Source organism: Gopherus flavomarginatus, chromosome 4 (genome assembly GCF_025201925.1).
Source record: "Gopherus flavomarginatus isolate rGopFla2 chromosome 4, rGopFla2.mat.asm, whole genome shotgun sequence".
Taxonomy (NCBI): Eukaryota; Metazoa; Chordata; order Testudines; family Testudinidae; genus Gopherus; species Gopherus flavomarginatus.
In genome coordinates, this window is record NC_066620.1 from 133443413 (window position 1) to 133468433 (window position 25021).

The following is a 25021-nucleotide window of genomic DNA, read 5'->3' on the forward strand; positions in this document are numbered from 1 at the left end:
CACCTTGCTCTATCATTGCAAGTGACTTTTGACAAACTCCCTCTGCAAAACAAGCAATCTTCAACATCAGTCCTTTGAATGCAGGCACTAAATTTTATGTCCTAGATAATTTTCCACTAAAAAAATTAGCAAGTGCACATTCACAGACATTGCACTTGTCTGCATTAATTCTAAGAACCCAAATATTCAGTTCTCACAAAAGGAAGACTCCCACTGACTTCACTGGGAATTTTGGCCCTGTTAGGACTACAGGAGCAGGCTTCAACCATCTCCTTTCAGCATGGAGGAAATATGATAGTCCTGAGTTTTGTCCTACATTAAGGAGTTTTCCCTTCCTTCTCTACTGAAATAAATTAAATTTCAAAGTGTGTGCATGTATGTTGATGAGGAGGAAAGTGGGTAAAAGAAACAGATTGCATTTCTTATATATTTCAAAGATAGTTCTATTTTGTAAGTTAAAAGAAAATGAGACACCTCATGAAACAGTTAAAACAGATTTTATTACAAATACGTTTATCTACAGGGAAAGTGAGTTTGTTCAACCGAAACCTAAAGTTTCAACTGAAATTTACTAGCAAATGTAGACATGGCATAAATGAAATATTAAACTTTTAATTCAGTCTAATATTTGTTAAATCCAAACCTATGAAGTGTCAGACACTTTTTTTTTTGGCATATTAGTAAGAGGCACTACCTATATGATAAAATGTAAAACTATTGTTCCCACGTGATATCATCTTTTTTCAGCGTTGATTGAAGTTTCTGCACATTTTTTAACAGCTGAAGAGAGCTTTTGCTTTTCTGCACAGGACAGTTTTTTGATGCACTTCTGCTTGGAGTAACTGGAATCTCTCTTGTTCCTTTTAGGTCATCAGATTTTGGTAGGACATGAGCTGACTGTCTCTTCAATTTCTGAGCTTTTTGCTTTAATTTGTGGACCTAAAAAGTGAAGATTATGCATAAAAGTTTTAATGCTCAGAAAGGATATTGGCTAGAGACCCAGGCACCATGTAAGAGCCACAGGGTCTCAAACACCAACTATAAATGAAAAAAAAAAAAAAAAAGTTTAGCTTACCAGGTTTATTTCTACAGAAGTAGCAAGCATAAGAATTTTACTTTGAAAATGTAAATAAGATAATATAAAAAGATAGCTTTTTTGTAAAATTCAAAATGTAAATGTTAGCATGAGACACAGACAGAGTCTCTGTTATCTAAGGCTATGTCTACGCTATAGCCGGCATCAATGCTCTGAGATTGATCCACCCACAGTTGATTTAGCAGGTCTAGTGAAGACCCGCCAAATTGACAGCAGATAGCTCTCCAGTCAACCCCTGTACTCTACCCCTGACGAGAAGAGTAAATTAAGTTGACGGAAGAGTTTCTCCCATTGACCCCCACACTGTAACTTGACCTAAGGTAAGTCAACTCCAGTTACGTTATTTACACAGGCACAGCTACAGCACTATAGCTGCACTGTTGCAGGGCTTCAGTGTAGACACTTACTACAGTGATTGGAGGGGTTCTCCCACTGATGTAGGTAATGCACCTCCCTGAGAGGCGGTAGCTAGGAGTTAAGTCAGTGTAACTACATCTCTCAGTGATGTGGATTTTTCATATTCCTGAGAGACACTGCTATGCAGATATAACTTTTCAATGTAGACCAGCCCTCATCAGTTATAATATCCTATTTATGGCAATGTTTTCCACTTTAGCTTCATTCCAGACGTTCGGTATCAGCCACTGTATCAAAATATTTACCTAAAGCCTCAGCACCTCACTAAGCTCTTTTTAAGAATAAATATCAATCATGAGGTTGATATTATTATGAATGCTTTTGAATGTCAACCAATATGTATGTATATATGCATGCGTCTTGACTTGCAGTGCAGGTTCCAGGGTACAAGATGACAAAATTAGGGTATATGAGAAAGTTCTGGACATATTCTGAAGTGTTCATTATGTGGATTTAGGTCTGAACTATTTCTAAAGCTAAAAAACTCTAAAATGAATTCAAGTCATCATTGCTTTCTAAACAGAGACAGGGATGAGTGTTTGAATCTGACACATGCTTCAAATAAGTTTCTTGTTGAACCTGTATGTCTTGGAATCCCAATGGGACTGTACATTCTAAATATATGCTGTTGCCAGAGAGAGCCTGAATAATTATTTTCATCATATTCCAATAGTTTGCTCCTAAGTAAACTCTTTAAAAATTATTTCCTTACACTAGCTTGGTGTTTTTTCAACTTTGATATCTGTTCCCCTTTAATTTCCATTTGCTTTACAAGACAATCCAATTCACGTTCTAGGTCTTCACGAACTTCACAGTTTTGAGTTTCTTGTATCTGCTTCAAGAGTTCTTGATGTTCACTGTTAGAGACAAAGATATTTGACAATAGTGTTGATATATTTAAACAACATTCCTCTTACATGTACTTCTGTAACATTGCACAAGTTTCAACTCCAGAAGGTCTCCTCACTAGAGAAAGAAAGCATGTTAAAATCACTGATATACAACTAATACTTTTTATACTAAATATATACATATACATATATAATAAAATACAAAATTACCCAAACATTCAAATTTTCTCATTACTTAATTTTCCTTCTACTCTGAGCCTGCAGCTAGTTTACTCATTTTGTTACCTCACAACCATTTATCTCATAAGACTGAAGAAATAAGCACCTGAGTGTGCTGGTACTGCAGCATCATGCACAATGGGAATTTGGAATGTGAAGATTAAAGAGCCTACTAAAGTAAATAGCAGGCCACACAACACCAACATACACACACACACACTCACACACTCACTCTAGATTGCCTCTCAGAGTGAGAGCGCTTAACATAATTCAGAAAAACTTGTTTTACAACCACTAATGAAAGTTATAGTGCTTTTGTCAAATCAATCAAGTAAAATTAAGAATTCTACTGGGAAAAATTAACTGCATGGTTTGTTGCTACTGGCAATTACTGTTCCAAACATTTCACTTTATGAACTAATGAGAGAAAACTAGTTTAGAGCTCCCTAATTCATGGAGTAAAGCTATATATTAATTACAAAGGATAAGAACGTTTTACAGTTAGACGTTATTGATCAACAAGCTCTTTATGGCAAAGGGCCATGCCTTCTTTTATATTTTAATACAATGCCTAGCACAAAGTGAGCACAACTAAAAATGAATAATTATTTCTTCTCTTCATAAATTCCTCCAGCTTAAATTGCTACTCTAAAACAAATATTTTCTCTGATTGGCACACAACTAATAAGGGAGTTATAGCTAGAGCTTTGTGAAGAAGAGATTCTGCAAACAGCTTAGATTAATCAATTCCACATGTCCTGACATGAGGACCAACAGCTATTTCAGTATGATTTCTAAGATAGGAATTTTAAAATGCTATGTTAATTCAAAACACATACTATTTACAAGGATTAGATGGACACCAGCAGAACATCTAGTCTCCAACCCATGCAGTTGTCCTTGCCGAACTAATGGCCCGTTCATCTCAGGCCTCTTGTCAGTTACAATAAGGTCAAAGCTGGCAACAACCCTACAGCAATATGGTTTACTCTTCTAGGTATCTGATAAAAGGTTTCTCCAAAAGGAAACCTACCATTTTGCTGTGTAGCTCTGAGGATAAAGATATCCTTCAGGCCTTATTTTAGATAGCCTGATGCACTAATAATCATAAGTGCAGCTTTATTAAAAAAAAATTAAAAGCCCCAAAAAAGTACAAAAAGAACCTCCACTCATGAGGTTCTGCTCATGAGGCTCTTTAAATGCAAGGGCTATCTGCAAGATCCACCCAAACCCCACTCCCCAAATATTTTTAGATCCAAACATAGTAGAGTACAACCTCCAAATAGCCCTCACATGGCTGCAGCTTGCAGCCATTTTTACTGAAAGTATTACAGTCTTTTTATCCTTTGGGAGAGAATACACAGATACATACTTACAAGCTCATTTGGCCTAGCTCATCTTGTATCGCCAGCAAAAGGTCAGATAGATTATCAGTGACAGAAGAAGATGTGGAACAAGAGGATGCAGATTTGCAAGCAGTAGTTCGTCTAGAAATCCTGTGTTCATCTGCTTCTACACACCGTGACAAGACACATGGACTACGATGTTTCATCATATGTAAGACACTTTGTACATTTGCACTAACAGAATGGCTGGAGCTGGCAGACTTGAGAGAGGAGAAAAGGAAACTTCTGTAAGCAGCTATAATGAAGGGAATCAATGGAAAAATGTTCATTTAAAAAGAACGTGGCCACACGTTTAAATGAGAATCTAATAGGGCTCACCTTCCCAGCCACAAAAGGCAGCATCCCAGCCTTTAGGCAAAATTGTGGAGGATGTACTTTCTTCAGAGCAGATTTTTTCTGACAGACAGTAGACAGAAGACATGTTTGCCTAACAGTGCAATCTTAAAATTATTCTTTCAAATTAGACTGTAAACTCTTGGAAGCAAGGGCTGTTTTTGTTCCGTGTTCGTGCAGTGTCTAGCACAACAAGGTCCTGCTCCAGGACTTTGGCTTCTAAGTGCTACCACAATACAAATAATAAAGAAGAGCATAATCCAAATATTTTGTCAACAAGCCTTCCCCACCCATCCCCAGTGAGAACAAGTCTGAGCTACACTTCAGCAAGAAATCATTCCATACAAAAGCAATGCTCCATAACAGCCAGTGAAATATGCAGTCTCGAGTCATCTCCTTTAATGGGTATTAAAGTTTTCCTACTTCTCCCAAATACAGAAGAATTTCCAATAAGACTGAGATCTAGTACACAGTTAATCTGACAATTCAGTAGTAGATTACGATTAGAGAAATTTAGCACCACCTATGTGGCATTTAACAGACTCAGTTTTACAAGTCATGTCATTTTAGCAGACCTGTAATGCCTGTGGATGAAAAGAATGCAGCGGGTGAAGTTCATCTTGACTTCAGTAGGACACTTTCTATAGCATCTCAAAAAAAGTCCTAGTTCAAGTGGTCTTGAAAGTAAATTCAAAAATCAACTAAGGGACCATAAACACAGGCCAGTGAAATGGCCATGCATAGTTTAAAGTTATGCTGGAGTAGGCAAGTTTTCTATTTTAAAACTAGGCATTACCACACTAGACATATTTTATTTATCTAAAGAGAGGGGAAAACAGCATGTTATATTTCCAGAGTAAAATGACAGAGTACAGAGAGCCAACAGAACCCCACCCACCACCACATTTCCAGTAGCATCCCTATCACTCCATGAATGAGATGCTACAAAAATAAGAGAGGCATGTTAGAGACATTATCACTCTGCAAATGACAAACTTGCATGTTACTTTTGCAATTTTCTTTTTCCGGCTTTTCTTTGTTGGTTCGTTTTGAGAGGACACTGAAGACGCTAACATTCTATTGATCTCAAGTCCAGTTTGAAGCTATAGTAATGAGAAAAAAGTATTTAATATCAAAAGTTTTTAAATAGCACAGATTAATTCTCTCTTTCACATGTCGAAGATTCAATTAGACGCATTACTCACTGAAATCTCTGGGAGGCATGAGGATTATAAAAGGGGATATGGAGATGGAATATGATTCAGGATGTCATGGTATCAAATATACCTAGCAATCTCCAAGGCAGCGTTGCAATTTCCAAACCCAAGTACAGCAACTGTATCTCTTGGACTACCACAACTAATTCATAGATTCATAGATAATGCTGCAGTGAGCTGAGGATATGGCCATTTAAAGCGGGAAGAGGTTTGGACAACATAGGAACAGACATATTGGGTCACCAATGGTCCATCTAGACCAGTGTCCTGTCTTCCAACAGTGGCTGGAGCCAGATGCTTCGGAACAAACAAGCAGAATAGGGCAATCAAAGTGATCCATCACCTGTTATGCAATATTTAGCATCAGTCCCATTGTCCAAGCCAGGGTTTTTTCTAGGGATTACTTTACAATTACTGTTGTCTATACAAAAGATTAATGTAATAAGGCAAGCATCAGAGGCGTAGCCATGTTAGTCTGGATCTGTAAAAAGCAACAAAGAGTCCTGTGGCACCTTAAAGACTAACAGATGTATTGGAGCATAAGCTTTCGTGGGTGAATACCACTGAAATCATAATAAGGCAGTTAACATTCATCCCTTAAAAGGACGAGGGCTCTGTGTTTGCACATATAAACAAACCTGGCTAAAAGATGTGGTAGAACTATCATCAGCTCAAACTACCCCAGCCAGATACTTCATTGACCGTGAATCAAGAGAAGTCATGGCACCTGACCTGTAACAGAGAAGGTTTCCCACCCCAGAATCAACTCTGATAGCTCCTGGATTATGGTAAAATCTGACTAGTAGTCAGCATAGTGATCACACTGGTGCACCAGAGTCCTTTCTTGCACTGATGGAGTTTCTCTGCAGTGGCACTTCAGACAAAGTAATTGCTCTCGGCAAGCTCTGTATTATGTATTTTTTGATAAAGTCAGACATGCACAGCCGGCTCTCTGCTTATGTGGTGGCAAAACCAGTTAAGAGAGAGACCCAGAGGATTGTGTTTTGGGCTGTGGCATTCAGCTAAGTTCTGGAGGTGTTGGGGTAATTCTACAGTTCCTGACTGATGGACGCCAGTGAGGTTGTGTTGGAACTGCTGCAGGAGGTGACTGCAATGGTGAAAATGGGTAAGGAGCTAGCTTCTCTTATTGTAAAACACTGTATTATATATAAAAAACATGGGAGGTAATTGTCTTGCTCTGTTTAGCACTGGTGACGCCTCAGCTGAAGTACTGTGTCCAATTCTGAGTGCCACATTTTAGGGAAGACGTAGATAAACTAGAGTGTCTAGAGGAGAGCAACAAAAAATGACAAAAAAGTTTTAAAAACCTGATTTATGTGGAGAGGTTAAAAAAAGTGAACATGTTTAGTCTCGAGATAAGATGACTGAGGTGGGACCGGATAAACAGCCTTCAAATCTGTTAAGGGGTGTTATAAAGAGGACAGTGATCATTTGTTATGTGTTATCCACTGAAAGTACGATAAAATATAATGGGCGTAATCTGGAGCAAGGAAGATATAGATTAGATATTAGGAAAAACCTCTATAACTATACAGGTAGTTAAGTTCTAGAAGAGGCTTTCAAGGGAGGTTGGAAAAACACCTGATAGGGATGGTCTAGGTGTACTTGGTCCTATTTCAGCACAGGGGGCTGGACTAGATGACCTCTTGAGGTCCCTTCCAGATCTACATTTCTGTAATTGTTAGGTCCTTGCAACGCAAGAGTTGAAGAGTAAGTATTCTTCTACAGTAAATTCCCAAAAGAATTGCCCTCTTTCAAAACGGCTGCTACCTAGTATAGTTCTCAATGAGAGTGAGGCTATGACTGCCCATAGCTAACATGCCCTCTTTTAAAATGGCTACTGTCTCTCAGTATTCCTAGTGTGAGTAAAATCAAGCTGCACTCAGGGAAGATGGTGGCCCTGGCAGCAAAAGCAGTTCTTCACAGAATTCTCTATAACTTTTCAGACTCTGATGAAGAAATTTTTTATTTAATAGTGAAAAAAATGAATCTTACAAAGAAAAAGGTCTAAGTGTAGACAAATGTATAGGATTTAAGTGAGTTTTACCATATGGAAAGTTGAAAGTCTCTGTGTTACTCCATTAAGATAGTTCAGGACTAAAAGTTTAACTTAGGATGCTAAGTTACTTAATTGACCCATTTTATAATTAAACTAACTTCTTATAAATTCTCAGAAAATTCATTGTTTATTCAATGAGAATGTACTCTACTTCTGAGGAGAATGTGCTGTATTCTTCATGCAATTAAAAAAAAAAAAAGGTTTAAATCCCTGCTTTAAGTGCAAAACACAACTCAGCCTTACCTAAGGAGCTGATGTTCTAGAAGAAGCCAAATATGCATAAAAATATAAACCTCTCTAAGCAAAGCTTATTTTGGAGTTGTCATGTTAGCGTTACAGAATTTTCCCCAGCTAATAAACAGGTTATAAAAAAAAGTGTCTTGAATAGCGACAGTATTTCCTCAGTGATAAATCAAGTAATTTGGCTATCCTACCTGAGCAGCTTTATCTTGTATTAACTTACGCTGATGCTCTTCTTCACGAAGCTTTTCCTCCAGTTGCTTGATCTTGTCCTGAAACAGAACACAAGTATGGTTAGTCACATTTAAGGCTGGCCCAGTGAATCAGAATTGGCAACCACTTTGCAATTTAGTAATTGACTATAACAAGATTGAAAGAATCTCGAAAAGCAGGCTTAAATTGCTCAGATTTATAGGAAATGAAGTCTGAGGTAGAAGGCAAAGTGAATGTTGAGATCTTATACTCCTCTGCTGAGCTACAGTTGATAAATGGTCTGTGTATTTTAGCACAAATTGGCAACCATGGCACAAAGAAATTTGAAATGAACTGTAACCGCACATGGTCATGTTATGCTTGCTTACTTCTGCAGTTCTCTGTGTAGTGCTAAGTCTGAAGCACTCCTTTTCTAGGACTTCAAGCTTTTCAAGTTTTGCATGGAGCTCCATATGATTCTGATCTTTTTCCTTTTGAAGCGGAGTCTGGAAAGAATAAGCAAAAGTTGAATTTGACAGCTGATAAAATAGTTTGACACACCAAGAAATCTCTCACCACCGTGAACTTTGTTTAAATAGTTTACAATTTTAAGTATTAAGTTCAGTGCTATGAAAAATGCCAGACAGACAAAGCAGGGTTCAGTTTCCACCACTGTCAGAAGTTGATAAAGTATATGTAGGAACTGAAGAGAAACAGTCAGATGAAAAAAGAGTCCCAATTCAATTACATCACATAATTGCAAACAACTAAAAACTGACAAATTTTGTAAGTGCTTGCATAAAAATGCTAGAAGTCTCAAGATTAAGATGGGTGAACTGAGTGCCTGATAATTAAATGAGGATATTGATATAATAGGCATCAGAGAAGATTGGTGGAACAATGACAATCAATGGAACACTAAAATACCAGGGTATGTACTTTGTAGGTATATACAGAGTAGGTCATGCTGGTGGGGGAGTGGCACTGTATGTGAAAGAAAGCATAGAGTCAAATATAGTAAAAATCTTAAATGAATCAAACTGTACCATAAAATCTCTATGGAGAGAAACTCCATGCTTGAATAATAAGAGTATACCAGTAGGAATATATTACTGATCATCTGACTAGGATGGTGATATTGAAATGCTCAGGGAGATTAGAGAGACTATAAGAACAGAAAAGTCAATAATAATGGGAGATTTCAACTATCCCCCTGTTGACTGGGTACCTTTCACCTCAGGACAGGATGCAGAGATAAATTTTCTAGACACTATTAATGACTGTCTCTAGTAGCAGCTAGCTCAGGAACCCACCAAAGGGAGAGGAAATTCTTGATTTAGTCCTAAGTGGAGTACAGGATCTGATCCAAGAGGTGAATATAGTTGAACTGCTCAGTAACAGTGATCATAATATAATTAAATTTAACATCTTTGTGGAAGGGAAAATACCAAAGAAGCTCACCATGGTAGCATTTCATAAAGGGGAACTACACAAAAATGAAGAAGTTAGTCAAACAGAAATTAAAAGATACAGTCACAAGAATGAAATGCCTGCAAGCTGCATGGAAACTCATTAAAAACACCATAATAAAAGTTCAAATGAAATGTATATCCCAAATTAAAGAACATAGAGGACCAAAAAATGTGGCTAAACAGAGTAAAAGCAGCAGTTAGAGGCAAAAAGGCATCCTTTAAAATTTGGAAGTCAAATCCTACTGAGGAAAATAGAAAAGAGCATAAACTCTGGCCAGGCAAATGTAAAAGTATAATTAGGAAGGCCAAAAAAGAATTTGAAGAGCAACTAGCAGGAGACTCAAAAACTAACAGCAAATTTTTTTAAGTATATCAGAAGCCTTCCAAACAATCAACCAGTAGGGCCACTGAACGATCAAGCTGCTAAAGGAGCACTCAGGGAAGACAAGACCATTGAGGAGAAGCTTAATGAATTCTTTGCATCAGTACTGCAGAGGATATGAGCGATTTTCTCACTCCTCAGCCATCCTTTTTAGGTGAAAAATCTGAGGAACTGACCCAGATTGAGGTGTTTTTGGAATAGATTGATTAAACAAACAGTAATAAGTAACCAGAACCAGATGGTATTCACTCAAAAGTTCTGAATGAACTCAAATATGAAATTGCAGAACTGCTAACTGTGCTATGTAACCTATCCCTTAAATCATCTATAAACAGATGGCTAGAGGATAGTTAATTTCACACCAAATTTTTTTTAAAAGGTTCTAAAGGTGATCCTGGCAATTACAAGATGGTACGCCTAATTTCAGGACCAGGCAAATTGGTTGAAACTATAGTTAAGATAGTCAAGATAGTTTAGACCAAAGCAGACTGTGAAGAACTTCAAAAAGATCTCACAAAACTAAGTGATTGGGCAACAAAATGGCAAATGAAATTTAATGTGGATAAATGTAAAGTAATGCACATTGGAAAAAATAACCCCAACTATACATATAATATGATGGGGGCTAATTTAGCTACAACTAATCCAGAAAGAGATCTTGGGGTCATTGTGGATAATTCTCTGAAGATGTCCATGCAGTGTGCAGTGGCAGTCAAGAAAGCAAACAGGATGTTACAAATCATTCAAAAAGGGATAGAGAATAAGATGGAGAATACCTTATTGCCGTTATATAAATCCATGGTACGCCCACATCTTGAATACTGCGTACGGATGTGGTCTCCTCTGTACCTTTTCTTATGCTAGTATATCTTTTTTGAGATGAGAAGGGCAACTAAAATAATTAGGGGGTTGGAACGGGTCCCATATGAGGAGAGATTAAAAAGGCTAGGACTTTTCATCTTGGAAAAGAGGAGACTAAGGGGGGATATGATAGAGGTATATAAAATCATGAGTGGTGTGGAGAAAGTGAATAAGGAACAGCTATTTACTTGTTCCCATAATATAAGAACTAGAGGCCACCAAATGAAATTAATGGGCAGCAGCTTTAAAACAAATAAAAAGAGGTAGTTCTTCACACAGCGCAGTCAACCTGTGAAACTCCTTACATAAGGAGGTTGTGAAGGCTAGGACTATAACAGGGTTTAAAAGAGAACTACATGAATTCATGGAGGTTAAGTCCATTAATGACTATTAGCTAGGATGGGTAAGGAATGGTGTCCCTAGACTCTGTCAGAGGGTGGAGATGGATGGCAGGAAAGAGAGAGATCACTTGATCATTACCTGTTAGGTTCATTCCCTCTGGGGCACCTGGAATTGGCCACTGTCGGCAGACAGGATACTGGGCTGGACGGACCTTTGGTCTGACCCAGTATGGCCATTCTTATGTTAGTGTAGAACAGAATTATCAGACACACAGATGAACACGATTTGTTGGGCAAGAGTCAACATGGCTTGTGTAAAGGGAAATCATGCCTCAATCAGTCTATTAGAATTCTTTGAGGGGGTCAAACAAACAAACAAACAAACGTGAACAAAGGTGATCCAGAGCGTAGACTATACATGGACTTTCAGAAAGCCTTTGATGAGGTCCCTCGCCAAAGGCTCTTAATCAAAATAAGCAGTTATGGGATAAGAGGAAGGTCCTCTCATGGACCAGCAACTGGTTAAAAGATAGGAAACAAAGGGTAGGAATAATTGGCCAGTTTTCAGAATGGAGAGAGATGAAGAGAGGTGTCACCCAAGGATCTGTACTGGGACTAGTATTATTCAACATATTCATAAGTGATCTGGAAAAGGGGGGTAAACAAACAGTGAGGTAGCGAAATTTGCAACTACTCAAGATAGTTAAATCCAAAGCAGACTGTGAAGAGTTACACAGGGATCTTACTAAACTGGGTGACTGAGTAACAAAATGGCAGATGAAATTCAATGTTGATAAATGCAAAGTAATGCACATTGGAAAACCATCTCAACCATACATCCAAAATGATGGGAGCTAAATTAGCTGTTATCATTCAAGAAAGATCTTGGAGTCAGTGTGGATAGTTCTTTGAAAACACCCGCACAGTATACAGGAGGATGTACACTGTACAGCAGCAGTCAAAAAAGGTAACAATGTTAGGACCCATTAGGAAAGGGATATAGAATAAGACAGATAATATAACGCTGCTATATAAATCTATGGTACAACTACACCTTGAATACTGCATGCAGTCCTGATGAGCCCATCTCAAAAAAGGTATATTAGAACTGGAAAAGGTACAGAGACAGGCAACAAAAATTATTAGGAGTATGGAACAGCTTCCATAGGAGAGCTTAAAAAGACTGCAACTTTTCACTTTGGAAGAAAGATGACTAAAGGGGGATATGACAGTGGCCTACAAAATCATGAATGGTGTGGAGAAAGTAAGTGTTAGTTACTCTTCGACATAACACATGAACCAGGAGTCAGCCAATGAAATTAATAGGCAGCATGTTTGAAACAAACAAAAGGAAGTGCTTCTTCATACAACACAACACACAGTCAACCTGTGGAAACTCATTGCCATAGGATGTGGCGAAGGCCAAAACTACAAATGGGTTCAAAAAAGAATTAGCTAAATTTATGGAGGCTAGGTCTATCAATGGCTATTAGCCAAGATGGTCCAGGGTGAACACCCTTGCTCTGGATGTCCTAAACCTCTAACTAACTGTCAGATGTGGACAACAGGGGATGGATCACTCAGTAATTGCCCTGTTCTGTTCTCTGAAGCATCTGGCACCAAACACTGTCTGAACACAGGGTACTGGGGTAGATGGACCACTGGTCTGACCTAGTATGGTCATTATGTTAGTTTGCCCACAGAGTGTGCAAGCAGCAACAAGCCTAGCTTCCCTAGGGTTTAGCTGCTGCTGAACCTCAGCCAGAACCACCACCAACTAAACCATGCAGTTAGAAGAGGCAATTATCTAGGGCACTGAAATATTAGAGGCAGCAAGTATTCAATATCTGGATGTGCGCATAAACTATGATTACCTAGGTAATCATTACTAGAGTCAGCCTGGACCTGGAGGAATAGGAAAATAGTGGTCACATTGTAAAGTGGCCAGAGAATGCATGAGCAAAGTGCTTGTCAACAAAGGTCTCAACTGGCATGTTCCCTTCTGCCTCCCACCTCCTAAATGTCAAACTTGTGTAACAGAGTTTAGCATTCCTTTACACAGTTCAGCCACTACATGGCACTGTGTGTAAAATACCTTATTTACACTAGCCTCAGCCATACCTGGCAGAGCATTAATGGATCTTACAACAAACACAACTGGTGTGTACCTTGCACAGATGCAAGCTCTGCAGTCAGTCCATATCTGATATAGGAACATGCCATGGTGTCAGAAGCAAACTAGGACAGAAGAGAACAGAAGGAACAAAGCAACAAAGGTTGCAGGATCTCATCAACATACCACTCTTCAGTGCCCCAGAGAACTTCAGCTTTGACAAACCTCCACAATGGACAGACAGTAAGAATTCTGAATTACAAAATTCTGAATTGCACAAAAGCTCCACTGGGAAACTGGAGATATAGCAGGATCTTTTAGTTTAGGCTATGGAGAAGCAGTCAGAGCATCTCTTTATATCCTTTGACTTTACAGAAGACAGTCACAAAGATGACTATGAAAGGGTTCTGGCTGTTTGATACCCTAGAGAAATGCGCTTTTTTCCCCTCCAACCAGCAAATTCAAGAACCAGGGGAAGATTTTGACTGTTTTATAAGAGCTCTGCATACATTGGCTGAAAACTGATTTTGGGAATACAAAAAACACCCACATGAAAATATCAGACAAATTATTGGGTTAAGAGATACAGATGCCCCCCAGGTTAAACAAACCCAACTTATGCAAATCCACACTTTACAGAAAAAGTTCCATAAGCTAGAAATAGGACAGAGGGGTTGTTTTTTTGTTTGGGGGTGAGGGGACGTAATTGTCAGGTATACGTTTCCAATTTACGCAAAATTTGAGTTACGCAAGGTGTTCCGGAACAGAACGCAACGCCTACATAAGTCGGGAAGTGTCTGTAAAAATCTTTCACAGCAGATATATAGGAAAAACAGAACACCAGGTAGAAGCAACTTGAAATCCCTGAAACTAGCTTAGAAACGATAAGACAGACACTTGAATGTTCAAAGTATTACCATAAAGTCCCCAACGCAAGGAGAGAGAAATCCCCCAGGCTAAAAAGGGACAAATTCCAAACCTACATGCACAAGGTGTGGAAAAAGTCATATCCCAAGAGATGATGCATGTCCAACCAGAGGCACATGCTAAATGCATGAATATGATCATTTTGCAGCTGTTTGTCACACCAAAGAAGTCAGGGAGTTGGCTGATATGACAGACAATCAAGAGCCACTGTTTCTGGGATCTAGAACTCGTGGCAACAGAGAACCTGCCTGGAGAGTGAAAGTGAATACTCATGGCAAAACTATTGACTTGAAAATTGACTCAGGAGCAATACTCTCAGAAGGCCCTTACAATCACCTTCAACCTCTCACACAGCTGAAGTAACCTGACACCACTCTGAATAGCCCTGGAGGTATTCTGAACTGCATGGGCCAGTTTCACTACAGTGATAAAAGCTTTGCATTCAGAGTGTATATGTGATCAAAGAATCACAGACCCACAACCTTCTCAGCTGCAATGTGGCAGCCATGATGGGCCTAGTTAGTAAGGTGGAAGCACTTGGTGGAATATTTGGTAATATTAGACTTTTCCAAGGAGATCCGCTACAAATAACCCTAAGAGACAATGCTGAATCATATAGTGTACATGAATCTCACAGAATTCCTATCCCATTACTACATAAAGTGGAAATTGAGTTAAAGAGAATGGAAGGGATTAGCACACTGAGAAAATCTCTGATCCAACAGCCTAGTACGCCCTAATGATAGCAGTAACAAAGAAAAATATGGGTCTGCACGGATCTTAAAAGACTTAATGAAGCTATGGGAGAAAAATATATCCTCCCAACACTAGATGACTTCCTCCCCAAAGTGAAAGGAGCTATAGTAACCTCAGAGCTCGATGCCTCGAGCCAAAACTGGTAAATTCCTTTAGTCCAAGAAAGTGACCAACTGACTACATTTATCACACCCTTTGGGAGCTTTTGCTTGTGAAGATTACGTTTTGGTTTTACCAATACACTTGAAATTTTCCAAAGAAAATGGCAGAACTGTTAGCTACAACTCCTATATGGATCTTCAATGGAAGAATAACAAAAGTCCTAAGCCTAGTCAGTGAGCCTGGACTGAAGCTAAACAAGGGAAAAATGTGTTTATCACCTATCTCAAATCAAGGGCTTTGGGATAGACAAACAAAAATGGAATCACTCCTAGTCCTGAGAGAGCAAAAGCAATTCAAGCAATGCACCAACTAACACACCAGAACTGAGACGTATACTGGGGATGGTAAATTACCTTAGTCGATACCTACAGGACCTTTCTACAGTGACAAAACCACAGAATGAACTATTAAAGTCCAACACATCTTAGCTATCGTGGCCAAATCAAGACTTTGCCTCTAAAAAGGTCAAAGAAATTATCTCAGTGGCTCCTGTTCTCAAGTACTAAGATGTGAACAAACCTACAACGGTCAGTGAGGATGCAAGCAGCTATGGCCTAGGTGTATTTTTGCAACAACATGAGTGGAAGCCAGTTGTATCTTGCTCTCACACTCTCACTGAACAGAAAAACGATATGCACGGATTGAAAAGGAGTGCCTGACAAATGTATGGGCATGAGTTTTATTAAACAGATATCTGTGTGGATTGAATTTGTTTATGCTAATAGATCATAAACTGCTTGTAACCCTCATCAATGGAAGAGGCCTGGCATGATAAGGTTAACTCAACTGCTAAATATGTTCCTGGGAAAAATCTGGTAGTAGCAGACACTCTATCACAGAGCCCAGCATTGCACTCAGCTATGCATGAGCTGGAAGATAATGTAAAGGCATACATGAAAGCTGTGGATGCATACAGACCAGTGTCAGAGCACACTACATCAGTTACAATAAGCAACCTCAACAGACACGCAACTTCAGCAAATTCTAAATTACTTTAGGGTCACCTGGACTAAGTACCTAAAGAACAAACACTAAGGAAATGACAAGAGACTACTCATGACTTTATAGTCCATGCACCCCAAAGGAAAGGCCATTTCATATTAATTCCAAATGAAAGAAGAGAAGAAAATCTTAATGTCCTTCATGGGTGAAGTTTAATGATTAATTAAATGCCAGTCAGCTTCGTGGCCAGGCATTAGCACGGATGTGAAAAATAAAGTTATTTTATGTGAACACTGCAGATGTAACAGACCAACACAATACAAAGAACCTTTAGTAACATCACCCCTATCAGAGAGGCCTTGGAAGAAACAAGCAGCAGATTTATGCAAACTCAGAGGACAACTGGTCACTATGGTCTATTGTGATGCTATAGGATTAAAATAGGACTATGCAGATCAGCGGTCCCCAAACTTTTTTGTCTGGCAGGTGCCAGATGACAAGGCACGGAGGACCGTGGCGGCAGACCAGCATCCGCTGAAATGCCGCCAAGCGGCAATGTCAATAGGCGCTGCCACCAACAAGCAGCGTCATCCAGAGATATCACTGCCAAAATGCCGCCGAAAATCAGCAGCATTTTGGCGGCGACACCTCTGGATGATGCTACTTGTCAGCGGCATTTCAGCAGATGCTCGTCCACTGGCCAGTACGCAGGCACACTTAGACACCCCGGCAGGCGCCGCATTGGGGACCCCTGATGTAGATCTTTGTTGCTACCACGGTTATACAAATGCAACAAATCTTGTGCAAAGTATGTCACATATGGTGTCAATGGAAAAGTTGTTTGAATACAATTATCCTATTTGTATGCATGTATTGTTTTCATATTTGAAGTTATGAATATTGACTGTATACCTGTATTTAAAATGTGTTTGCTCCTGTTAACATCAACAAGATAGTTTACATCCAGTCTAGCCAGCACATTGTGAATGGACTATTCAAGTTGATGGCCTATCAACAAGCACAATGGGCCATGGAAGAAGTTTATCCCCATCTGATGGGCTTTCCTGTGGATGTGGGTAATGGCCCCTGCTATGACTCAAAGCGCGCAAGGGCATGTAACCAGTTCATGTGACACTGAACTCCATCTTATGCCTGAACTTTTCCATTGGCTGTACTGAGAGCAGACCTGCCACATGGGAGAAACTGTAAAATGCCTGGAAATCCCTCTATTTTGCCTCTTTCCTGCTCTAATCACTGGACTATGGATGTCTACTAATGGGAGAACTCTAATCAAGGGACTGAGGACCTTCCAATCTTTTGGAAGCAATCAGAGACCTAACAAGCCAGCAGTTTATGCCATCACTGCTTCAAACCTGATCCAAGAATTTTGCAATTATTGCATACATTTGATTCCTTTAACCAATTTTAACTCTTTTTTTTTTTTTCTTATAAGCCAACCTTTAAATATTAGGTACTAAAGGATTGGCAACAGCGTGATTATTGGGTAAGAGCTAAGTTATATACTGATCTATGTATGTGGCTGGTAGTTTGGGATCAGTAGAACCCTGTGGTTGATTAAACTGGTTTTAAATAACCATTCATCATTAAGTCTAGTGTCTGGGAATTGAAACAGAGACTGGAATACCTAAGGAGGCTGCAGTTCTGATTTCTTGTTAGCCAGTGTGGTGAGACAGAAGTTTACTTTTGTTGTTGGTTTGGTATATCTTATGGAAGAATACCATCAGTGGGGTATTTCTGCCCTATTTCTCAGCACTTTGTCCTGCACTTGGTATTCTCAGTTGTGACCCACTGAAGCAGAGGTATATTCTCAGGTATATAGAAATAACGTACTTGAAAGATATAACATATTGCAGTATTATCACTTCTGCTCACTCCAGAACAACTTGTGATGGACAATGGACCACAATTCCCTGCAACATAATTTAACTCATTCTGAACGAAATATGATTTTGAGCATATTACTAGCAGCCCACATTACTCGCAAATGAATGGAGAAGTTGTCATAGTATAATTCCCAAATCTGGACCTTAGCGTCCAGGATATGGGTACTAGCATAAAGTCCTCTAAGCTTAATTACTAGCTTAGAGTCTGTAGCGCTGCCACCAATCAGGAATTTCTAGGGCCTGATACCCTCTGGTCCCCCCAAAAACTTCCCTGGGGACCCCAAGACCCAGATTCCTTGAGTCTCACAACAAAGGGGAATAAGCCATTTCCCTCCCCACTCCTTTCTTTCCTCCCAGCTCTTTCCCGCCCTGGGTACACTAGGAGACCACCGTGATTCAATTCCTTGAAACACAACACAGAGAGATCAAGTTTCTCTCCCCCCTTCTCCCAGAGGCAATACAGATTCAAGTTCCATGAATCTAACACAAAGAGGAAATTTACCTTTCCCTCCCTGCTCTCTTTCCCTTCTCCCCACCAATTCCCTGGTAATACAGACTCAGTTCCTTTGAGTCTTAACTAGGAGAGAAAAATTAAACAGGTCTTAAAAGCAAAACTTTTAATAAAAAGAAAGAAAAAAATAAAAGGTCTATCTCTGCAATTTAGATGGTAAAAAGTTACAGGGTCTTTCAACTTATAAACAATAGAAAGAAACTTTCTCCAGCAGAAACACAATTTAAGCTACTTTCAGCAAGTACACATATGCAAATAAGAAAAAAACAAATTAAAATACAATAACCGCCTTTTTTTCTTACTCACAATTCTGAATAGATAAGAGACTGTAGCAGGGAGATTGGCAGAAACCTGGTTGCACCTCTAGTCCCGTCCAGGACCCAGAGAGAACAAAGCCAAACCCAAAAACCCACACAAAGGCTTCCCTCCACACGAGATTTGAAAGTATCTTTTGTCTCCAGATTGGTCCTCTGGTCAGGTGTTGCAGGTCACTGTTTGTTAACGCTTTACAGGTGAAAGAGACATTAACCCTTAGCTATCTGTTTATGACAGAAGCCAAGAGAGGTATACAGACAGCCAAGAAATTCTTGCTCTTCTGAGTTACAGATCAACACCAATAGCAGCTACTGGATATGGTCCAACACAATGGCTGATGGAAAAACAGCTCAGACCTACTGTTCCAAGTTTGGGAAAGAATATCTCCAAAGTGGCTAGTTATGAAAACAGTCAAATTGGATACAATGGCAAAGAGAGCCTAGGAACACTTATAACTGAATTATGTCCGTTGGAGAGCTGCCAGCTCCAGCCTCTACATAAATCCACGGTACGCCCACATCTTGTATACTCGTGCAGATGTGGTCGCCCATCTCAAAAAAGATATATTAGAATTGGAAAAGATTCAGAAAAGGGCATCAAAAATTATTAGGGGTATGAAATGTCTTCCTTATGAGGAGAGACTAATAAGACTTGGACTTTTCAGCCTGGGAAAGAGATGACCAAGGGGGAATATGATAGAGGTCTATAAAATCATGACTAGTGTGGAGAAAATAAATAGGGAAGTGTTATTTACTCCTCCTCATAACACATGAACTAGGGGTCACCAAATGAAAATAGGCAGCAGGTTTAAAACAAACAAAAGGAAGTATTTTTTCCCCACACAATGCAGTCAACCTGTGGAAATCCTTGCCAGAGGATGTTGTGAAGGCCAAGACTAACAGGGTTAAATAAAAAACAAATAAACAAAAAAAAAAAAAAAACAACTAGATAAGTTCATGGAGGATACGTCATCAATGGCTATTAGCTAGGATGGTGTCCCTAGCCTCTGTTTGCCAGAAGCTGAGAATGGGCAACAGAGGATGGATCACTTGATTACCTGTTCTGTTCATTCTCTCTGGGGCACCTGGCATTGGCCAATGTCTGAAGACAGAATACTGGGCTAGATGAACCATTGGTTTGACCCTGTATGGCTGTTCTTATAGAGAAAAAGGATGGACAACTCCAGTTGTCAAAGAAAAAGAATTCAGCACCCAGATCATATGTGATCAAGACTGCCAGTGGAGACTTGATCAAAAACCATTGACATCTACAGTTTGCTCCTCAGAAGGAACAGCTAGCAGGTGCAGAACAAGATGACGATGACAATGAGGACTCTAGACCAACCAAAACCAGTCATTGCAACTAATGGACAGCCAGATAACCAAGTTGTTACAAGTCTGGGTTGTGTATTAGAAAACCAGTATGATTCAGAGATACTTAAACCAATATATACTGAAATTTAAAGACAGTGTGATAGTGTAAATATAGAACTTACAAGGGGAGATATAATGGAATGCTAAACTGTATTATACTGTACAGCCACTAGGTGGCACTGTGTATAAAATACGTTATTTTAACAAACCTAAGCCATACCTGCCAGAGCATTAAAGGGTCTTATAATGAACACATCTGGTATGTCTCTTGGCTACAGAGCTTTCTCTGGAAAAGCCACACCTGACACAGGAACATGACAGCTTATTAGGAACCATGAGGGCAGGGGACTGGACTCTATGACCTCTCAAGGTCCCTTCCAGTCCTAGAAGCTATGAAAAACACTCCAACACTAGCAAGCCATTTTGTATAATTCTCTTAATAGCTGTCAGATGGTCATCACTTTTGGTCATTACCAATCCGAGCAGAACTGGGGAGATGTGATATGCAGAAAGTACAATCTTACCATTTCTATAGTTTTGTGCTCTTATTGTTTCATTTATGATACTAAATACTTCACCTGTTGCTCTAGAACCATATTCTTTTCTAGCTCTGCATTGAAAACAATTTTCCTCATGTAATCCAGCTGTTTCTCCAGTAGGGAGCAGCGGGATTGTGCTGCACTTAACTGCACACTAACATCTGTGGAGAGAGACAAACAGTGTAAAACAGTAGTTTTCAGTAACATTTAGCTTCTCCCTCACCCTACGGTCTTGGAGATTTAGAAGTTTTTTTTTTTAATACATACACACACACACATATATACATACACACACACACACACACACACACACACAAATAAAAAGGTATTTCGGCTGGGCTGGATTAACAGGGAGTATTTTAACATATGCAAGACTCAGGATGGGTTTCCTGGCCCAGACCCTTATCTGTGTTACTATTGTCTTCACAGGAGTTACTCAACATTTACACCAGTATAAACCTAATCAAATATGGCTCCCTCCTGCCCCCTCTGTACCTTTTGTAAGATTGGGAGTGCATGTCGGTTGCACTGCATTCTGAGCTGTAGGGACGTCCTGGTTCTTTTAGGAATGCCACCAATGGACATCTCATCCAGCCAACCTCAGCAAGCAAAGACTGATTGAGGGGCTACTCCCTGTTTTGAGGGCCTGAAGCCCGCACGGTCTCATGTGAAATAGCTATACTTCTCATAGAAAGAACTACATCCAGTACCTAAAGCCAGTTTATTTAGCACCAACCTGAAAAGACCAAGAGGATGAGGTCGACGAGGCTTTCTTCAGACCACTAGCACAAGTTTCCAGATCACAGGCCCTGGTGCTCATGGGGGACTTCACTCACTACCCTGACATCTGCTGGGAGAGCAATACAGCAGTGCATAGACAATCCAGGAAGTTTTTAAAGAGAGTATTGGAGACAACTTCCTGATGCAAGTGCTGGAGGAACTAATTTAGAGGGCGTGCTCCTCTCGACCTGCTGCTCACAAGCAGGGAAGAATTGGTAGGGGAAGTAGAAGTGGGTCGCAACCTGGGCAGAGTGACCAGATGGTCAAGTTCAGGATCCTGACAAAAAGAAGAAAGGAGAGTGCAGATGCTTTTTTTGCCTCGGTCTTCACAGACAAGGTCAGCTCCCAGACTGCTGCACTGGGCAGCACAGTATGGGGAGGAGGTGAGCAGCCCTCAGTGATGAAAGAACAGGTTAAAGACTATTTAGAAAAGTTGGGCATGCACGAGTCCATGGGACCAGATGTAATGCATCCAAGGGTGCTGAGGGAGTTGGCTGATGTGATTGCAGAGCCTTTGGCCATTATCTTTGAAACTCCTGGTGATCGGGGGAGGTCCTGGACGATTAGAAAAAGGCAAATATTAGTGTCCATGTTCAAAAAAGGGAAGAAAGAGAATCTGGGGAACTACAGACCTGTCAGCCTCACCTAAGTCCCTGGAAAAATCATGGAGCAGGTCCTCAAGGAATCTATTTTGAAGGACTTAGAGGAGAAGAAGGTGATTATCACCAAGGGCAAGTCATGCCTGATCAATCTGATTGCCTTTTATGATGAGATAGCTGGCTCTGTGGATATGGGGAAAGCGGCGGATGTGATATACTTTGACTTTAGCAAAGCTTTTCATATGGTTTCCCACAGTATTCTTGCCAACAAGTTAAAAAAGTATGGATTGGATGAATGGACTACAAGGTGGATAGAAAGCTGGCTAGATTGTCAGACTCAAAGAGTAGCGATCAATGGCTTGATGTCTAGCTGGCAGCCGGTATCAAGTGGAGTGCTCCAGGGGTCAGTGCTAGGGCCAGATTTGTTCAACATCTTCATTAATGATCTGGATGATGGGATGGATTGCACCCTCAGCAAGTTCGCAGATGACACTAAGCTGGGGGGAGAAGTAGATATGCTGGAGGGTCCAGAGTAATCTAGACAAATTGGAGGATTGGGCCAAAAGAAATCCGATGAGGTTCAACAAGGTCAAGTGAAGAATCCCAGGCACTGCTGCACGCTGGGGACCGACTGGCTAAGCGGCAGTTCTGCCGAAAAGGACCTGGGGATTACAGTGGACGAGAAGCTGGATATGACTCAGTGTTCCCTTGTTGCCAAGAAGGTCAACAGCATATTGGGCTGCATTAGTAGGAGCATTGCCAGCAAATCGAGGGAAGTGATTATTCCCCTCTATTCAGCACTGGTGAGGCCACACCTGGAGTATTATGAACAGTTTTGGTCCCCCTACTACAGAAAAGATGTGGACAAATTGGAGAGAGTCCAGTGCAGTGCAACAAAAATGACTGGTGGCTAGGGCACATGCCTTATGAGGAGAGGCTGAGGGAACTGGGATTATTTAGTCTGCAGAAGAGAAAAGAGTGAGGGGGGGATTTGATAGCAGCCTTCAACTACCTGAAGTGGGGTTCCAAAGAGGATGGAGCGAGGCTTTTCTCAGTGGTGGCAGATGACAGAACAAGGAGGAATGGTCTCAAATTGTAGTGGGGGAGGTCTAGGCTGGATATAAGGAAAACTATTTCACCAGGAGAGTGGTGAAGCACTGGAATGGGTTATCTGGAGAGTGGTGGAATCTCCATCCTTAGAGGTTTTTAAGGCCCATCTCGACAAAGCCTTGGCTGTGATGATTTAGTTGGGGTTGGTCCTGCTTTGAGCAGAGGGTTGGACTAAATGATCTCCTGAGGTTTCTTCCAACCCTGATCTTCTATAATTGGTAAGGCAATATTTGGTTAATTTTTATTTAAAAAACCCAACAAATTGATGATGATTGGATAGGACTGTATTCAATAGCAGCTCATCAAAAAAAAAAATGAGTACTCCTTCAGTTGAGAGAACTAAGAGCTGTATTAACGATTTCTATTATTAGTACAGTGACAGGTTTGTCAAAGTAGTAACGATGTCATCATAAATACCATGACTTTTCTTTGTGTCCAGGGTTTCAAAGGCTGTGGAGCTGCGGGGAGAAGGGGGGCACCTGGGTCACGGCCAGACCACTTATGCTTCTACAGCCCAGCTTGGGACAGGCAATCCAGCCGTGCCAGGAAGGGTAGGGTAGGGTCATCACAGGATGTGGACCCTGCCTGCAGTCTATAGCAGGGAGCCGGGCTAGCCCTGTGGGACAGGAGCCATTGCTGTGAGGTGAGTGCCAGGTGGATTCACTTCGCAACACTCCCACCAAGGCCTCTTTCCCCTCAAGGTCAGGACCCAACACCCACGTAAAATCCCTCCCCTACATTTTAAATGACACACCTATGACATTACACACTATTTCCTCCTAAAGCCATGACTTTTACTACATTTATTGTTACCACTCCAGGATTTTTTATTTTAAAAGTATGACACGTCTGCAACTCTAATTATCACCATTGGAGAGACCTTTTTTCTGTTGTATCAATTCCTCATGTGCTATATCTTTCACATTTGTTTCAAGCTGCAAGGTCTTTTTATACTGGGCAGCCTCAATGGAAAGGCAGCTCAGGTTATCTTCAGCCTGCGATCTCTCCAACTCTAGACGACGGATCTTTTCTTGAAGAGTTTTGAGGGCTGACATCAGAGCTGGTGAACAATTACAAGTTAAGTCTTTATAGTGGATTTAAAAAAAAAAAAGTTTTACTGCATTGCATTATAGTGTTAGCCATTAAAAAAATTGTATTGATTCCCAAAAAACAAACAGAAATGTTTAAAAACCAATAAGGGTTATTAAATGACAGTGTGCTTTTTACATAACAACCTTAATGATATTTGAAACAATTGTTTTGCTTCCCCAAGTGGTGTATGTGTTTTTAAAGCCATATACTCCATTTTCCTTTTTAAATGGAGTAGAAAAGACCATTTAAAAAAAAAAAGCATACATGTGATAAATAAATCACCAAATTATTAGAAGAGCCACAGCATCCACTGGAAAAGTTAACAGTGGGTCCTACGGAGACCTAGAACATTCAACGTACACCGGATAAAAACAAACACATTTTGCACATAGCTAGGTGACAGTGTGCTGTGTATACATGAATGGCCATCTTCACTCCAAATGCTAGTAAGGAGTGCCAGCAAGTTGTAGCAAATTGAATATCAGACTAAAGACTAGAACCTAGGTCTCTAAGTTAAACAGCCAATGCTTAACTTGCAATGCCTCCTGGAGAAGAGTGAGTAATACTTTTTAATTTCTAGATTTCAGAGAACTTTGCAGAAAGGGGTAAGCATTGTTTGCCCAGTTTTACAACTAGCCTAAATACAGAGATTTGCATCAGAGGCAGAGTGATCTGCTGGATAAAATATAGGTTTGCTATTGAGATTAGAAATTAAGTGTTGTTTCTGGCTCAGTTGTATTTTCTGTGTAACCTTTGCACTTTATTTATGCTCTGCTCTTCAGTGACCCAAT

General features: G+C 40.1%; 1 protein-coding gene across 3 annotated transcripts in view; it reads right to left on the bottom strand.

Moving 5' to 3' along the window:
- Window positions 1–464: 464 nt before the first annotated feature.
- CEP57L1 (centrosomal protein 57 like 1) overlaps window positions 465–25021 on the bottom strand; it is a 34400-nt gene continuing 9843 nt past the window's right edge. For all 3 annotated transcript variants that reach the window (XM_050951403.1, XM_050951404.1, XM_050951402.1), the window contains exons 3-11: window positions 24019–24198; window positions 20689–20810; window positions 8441–8557; window positions 8054–8131; window positions 5330–5425; window positions 4308–4385; window positions 3960–4189; window positions 2226–2370; window positions 465–939 (exon numbers count right to left, since the gene is read on the bottom strand). In XM_050951403.1, the coding sequence (XP_050807360.1) occupies window positions 715–939; window positions 2226–2370; window positions 3960–4189; window positions 4308–4385; window positions 5330–5425; window positions 8054–8131; window positions 8441–8557; window positions 20689–20810; window positions 24019–24198 (1271 nt within the window). In that variant the 3' untranslated portion in view covers window positions 465–714. The remainder of the gene's footprint in view (window positions 940–2225; window positions 2371–3959; window positions 4190–4307; window positions 4386–5329; window positions 5426–8053; window positions 8132–8440; window positions 8558–20688; window positions 20811–24018; window positions 24199–25021) is intronic.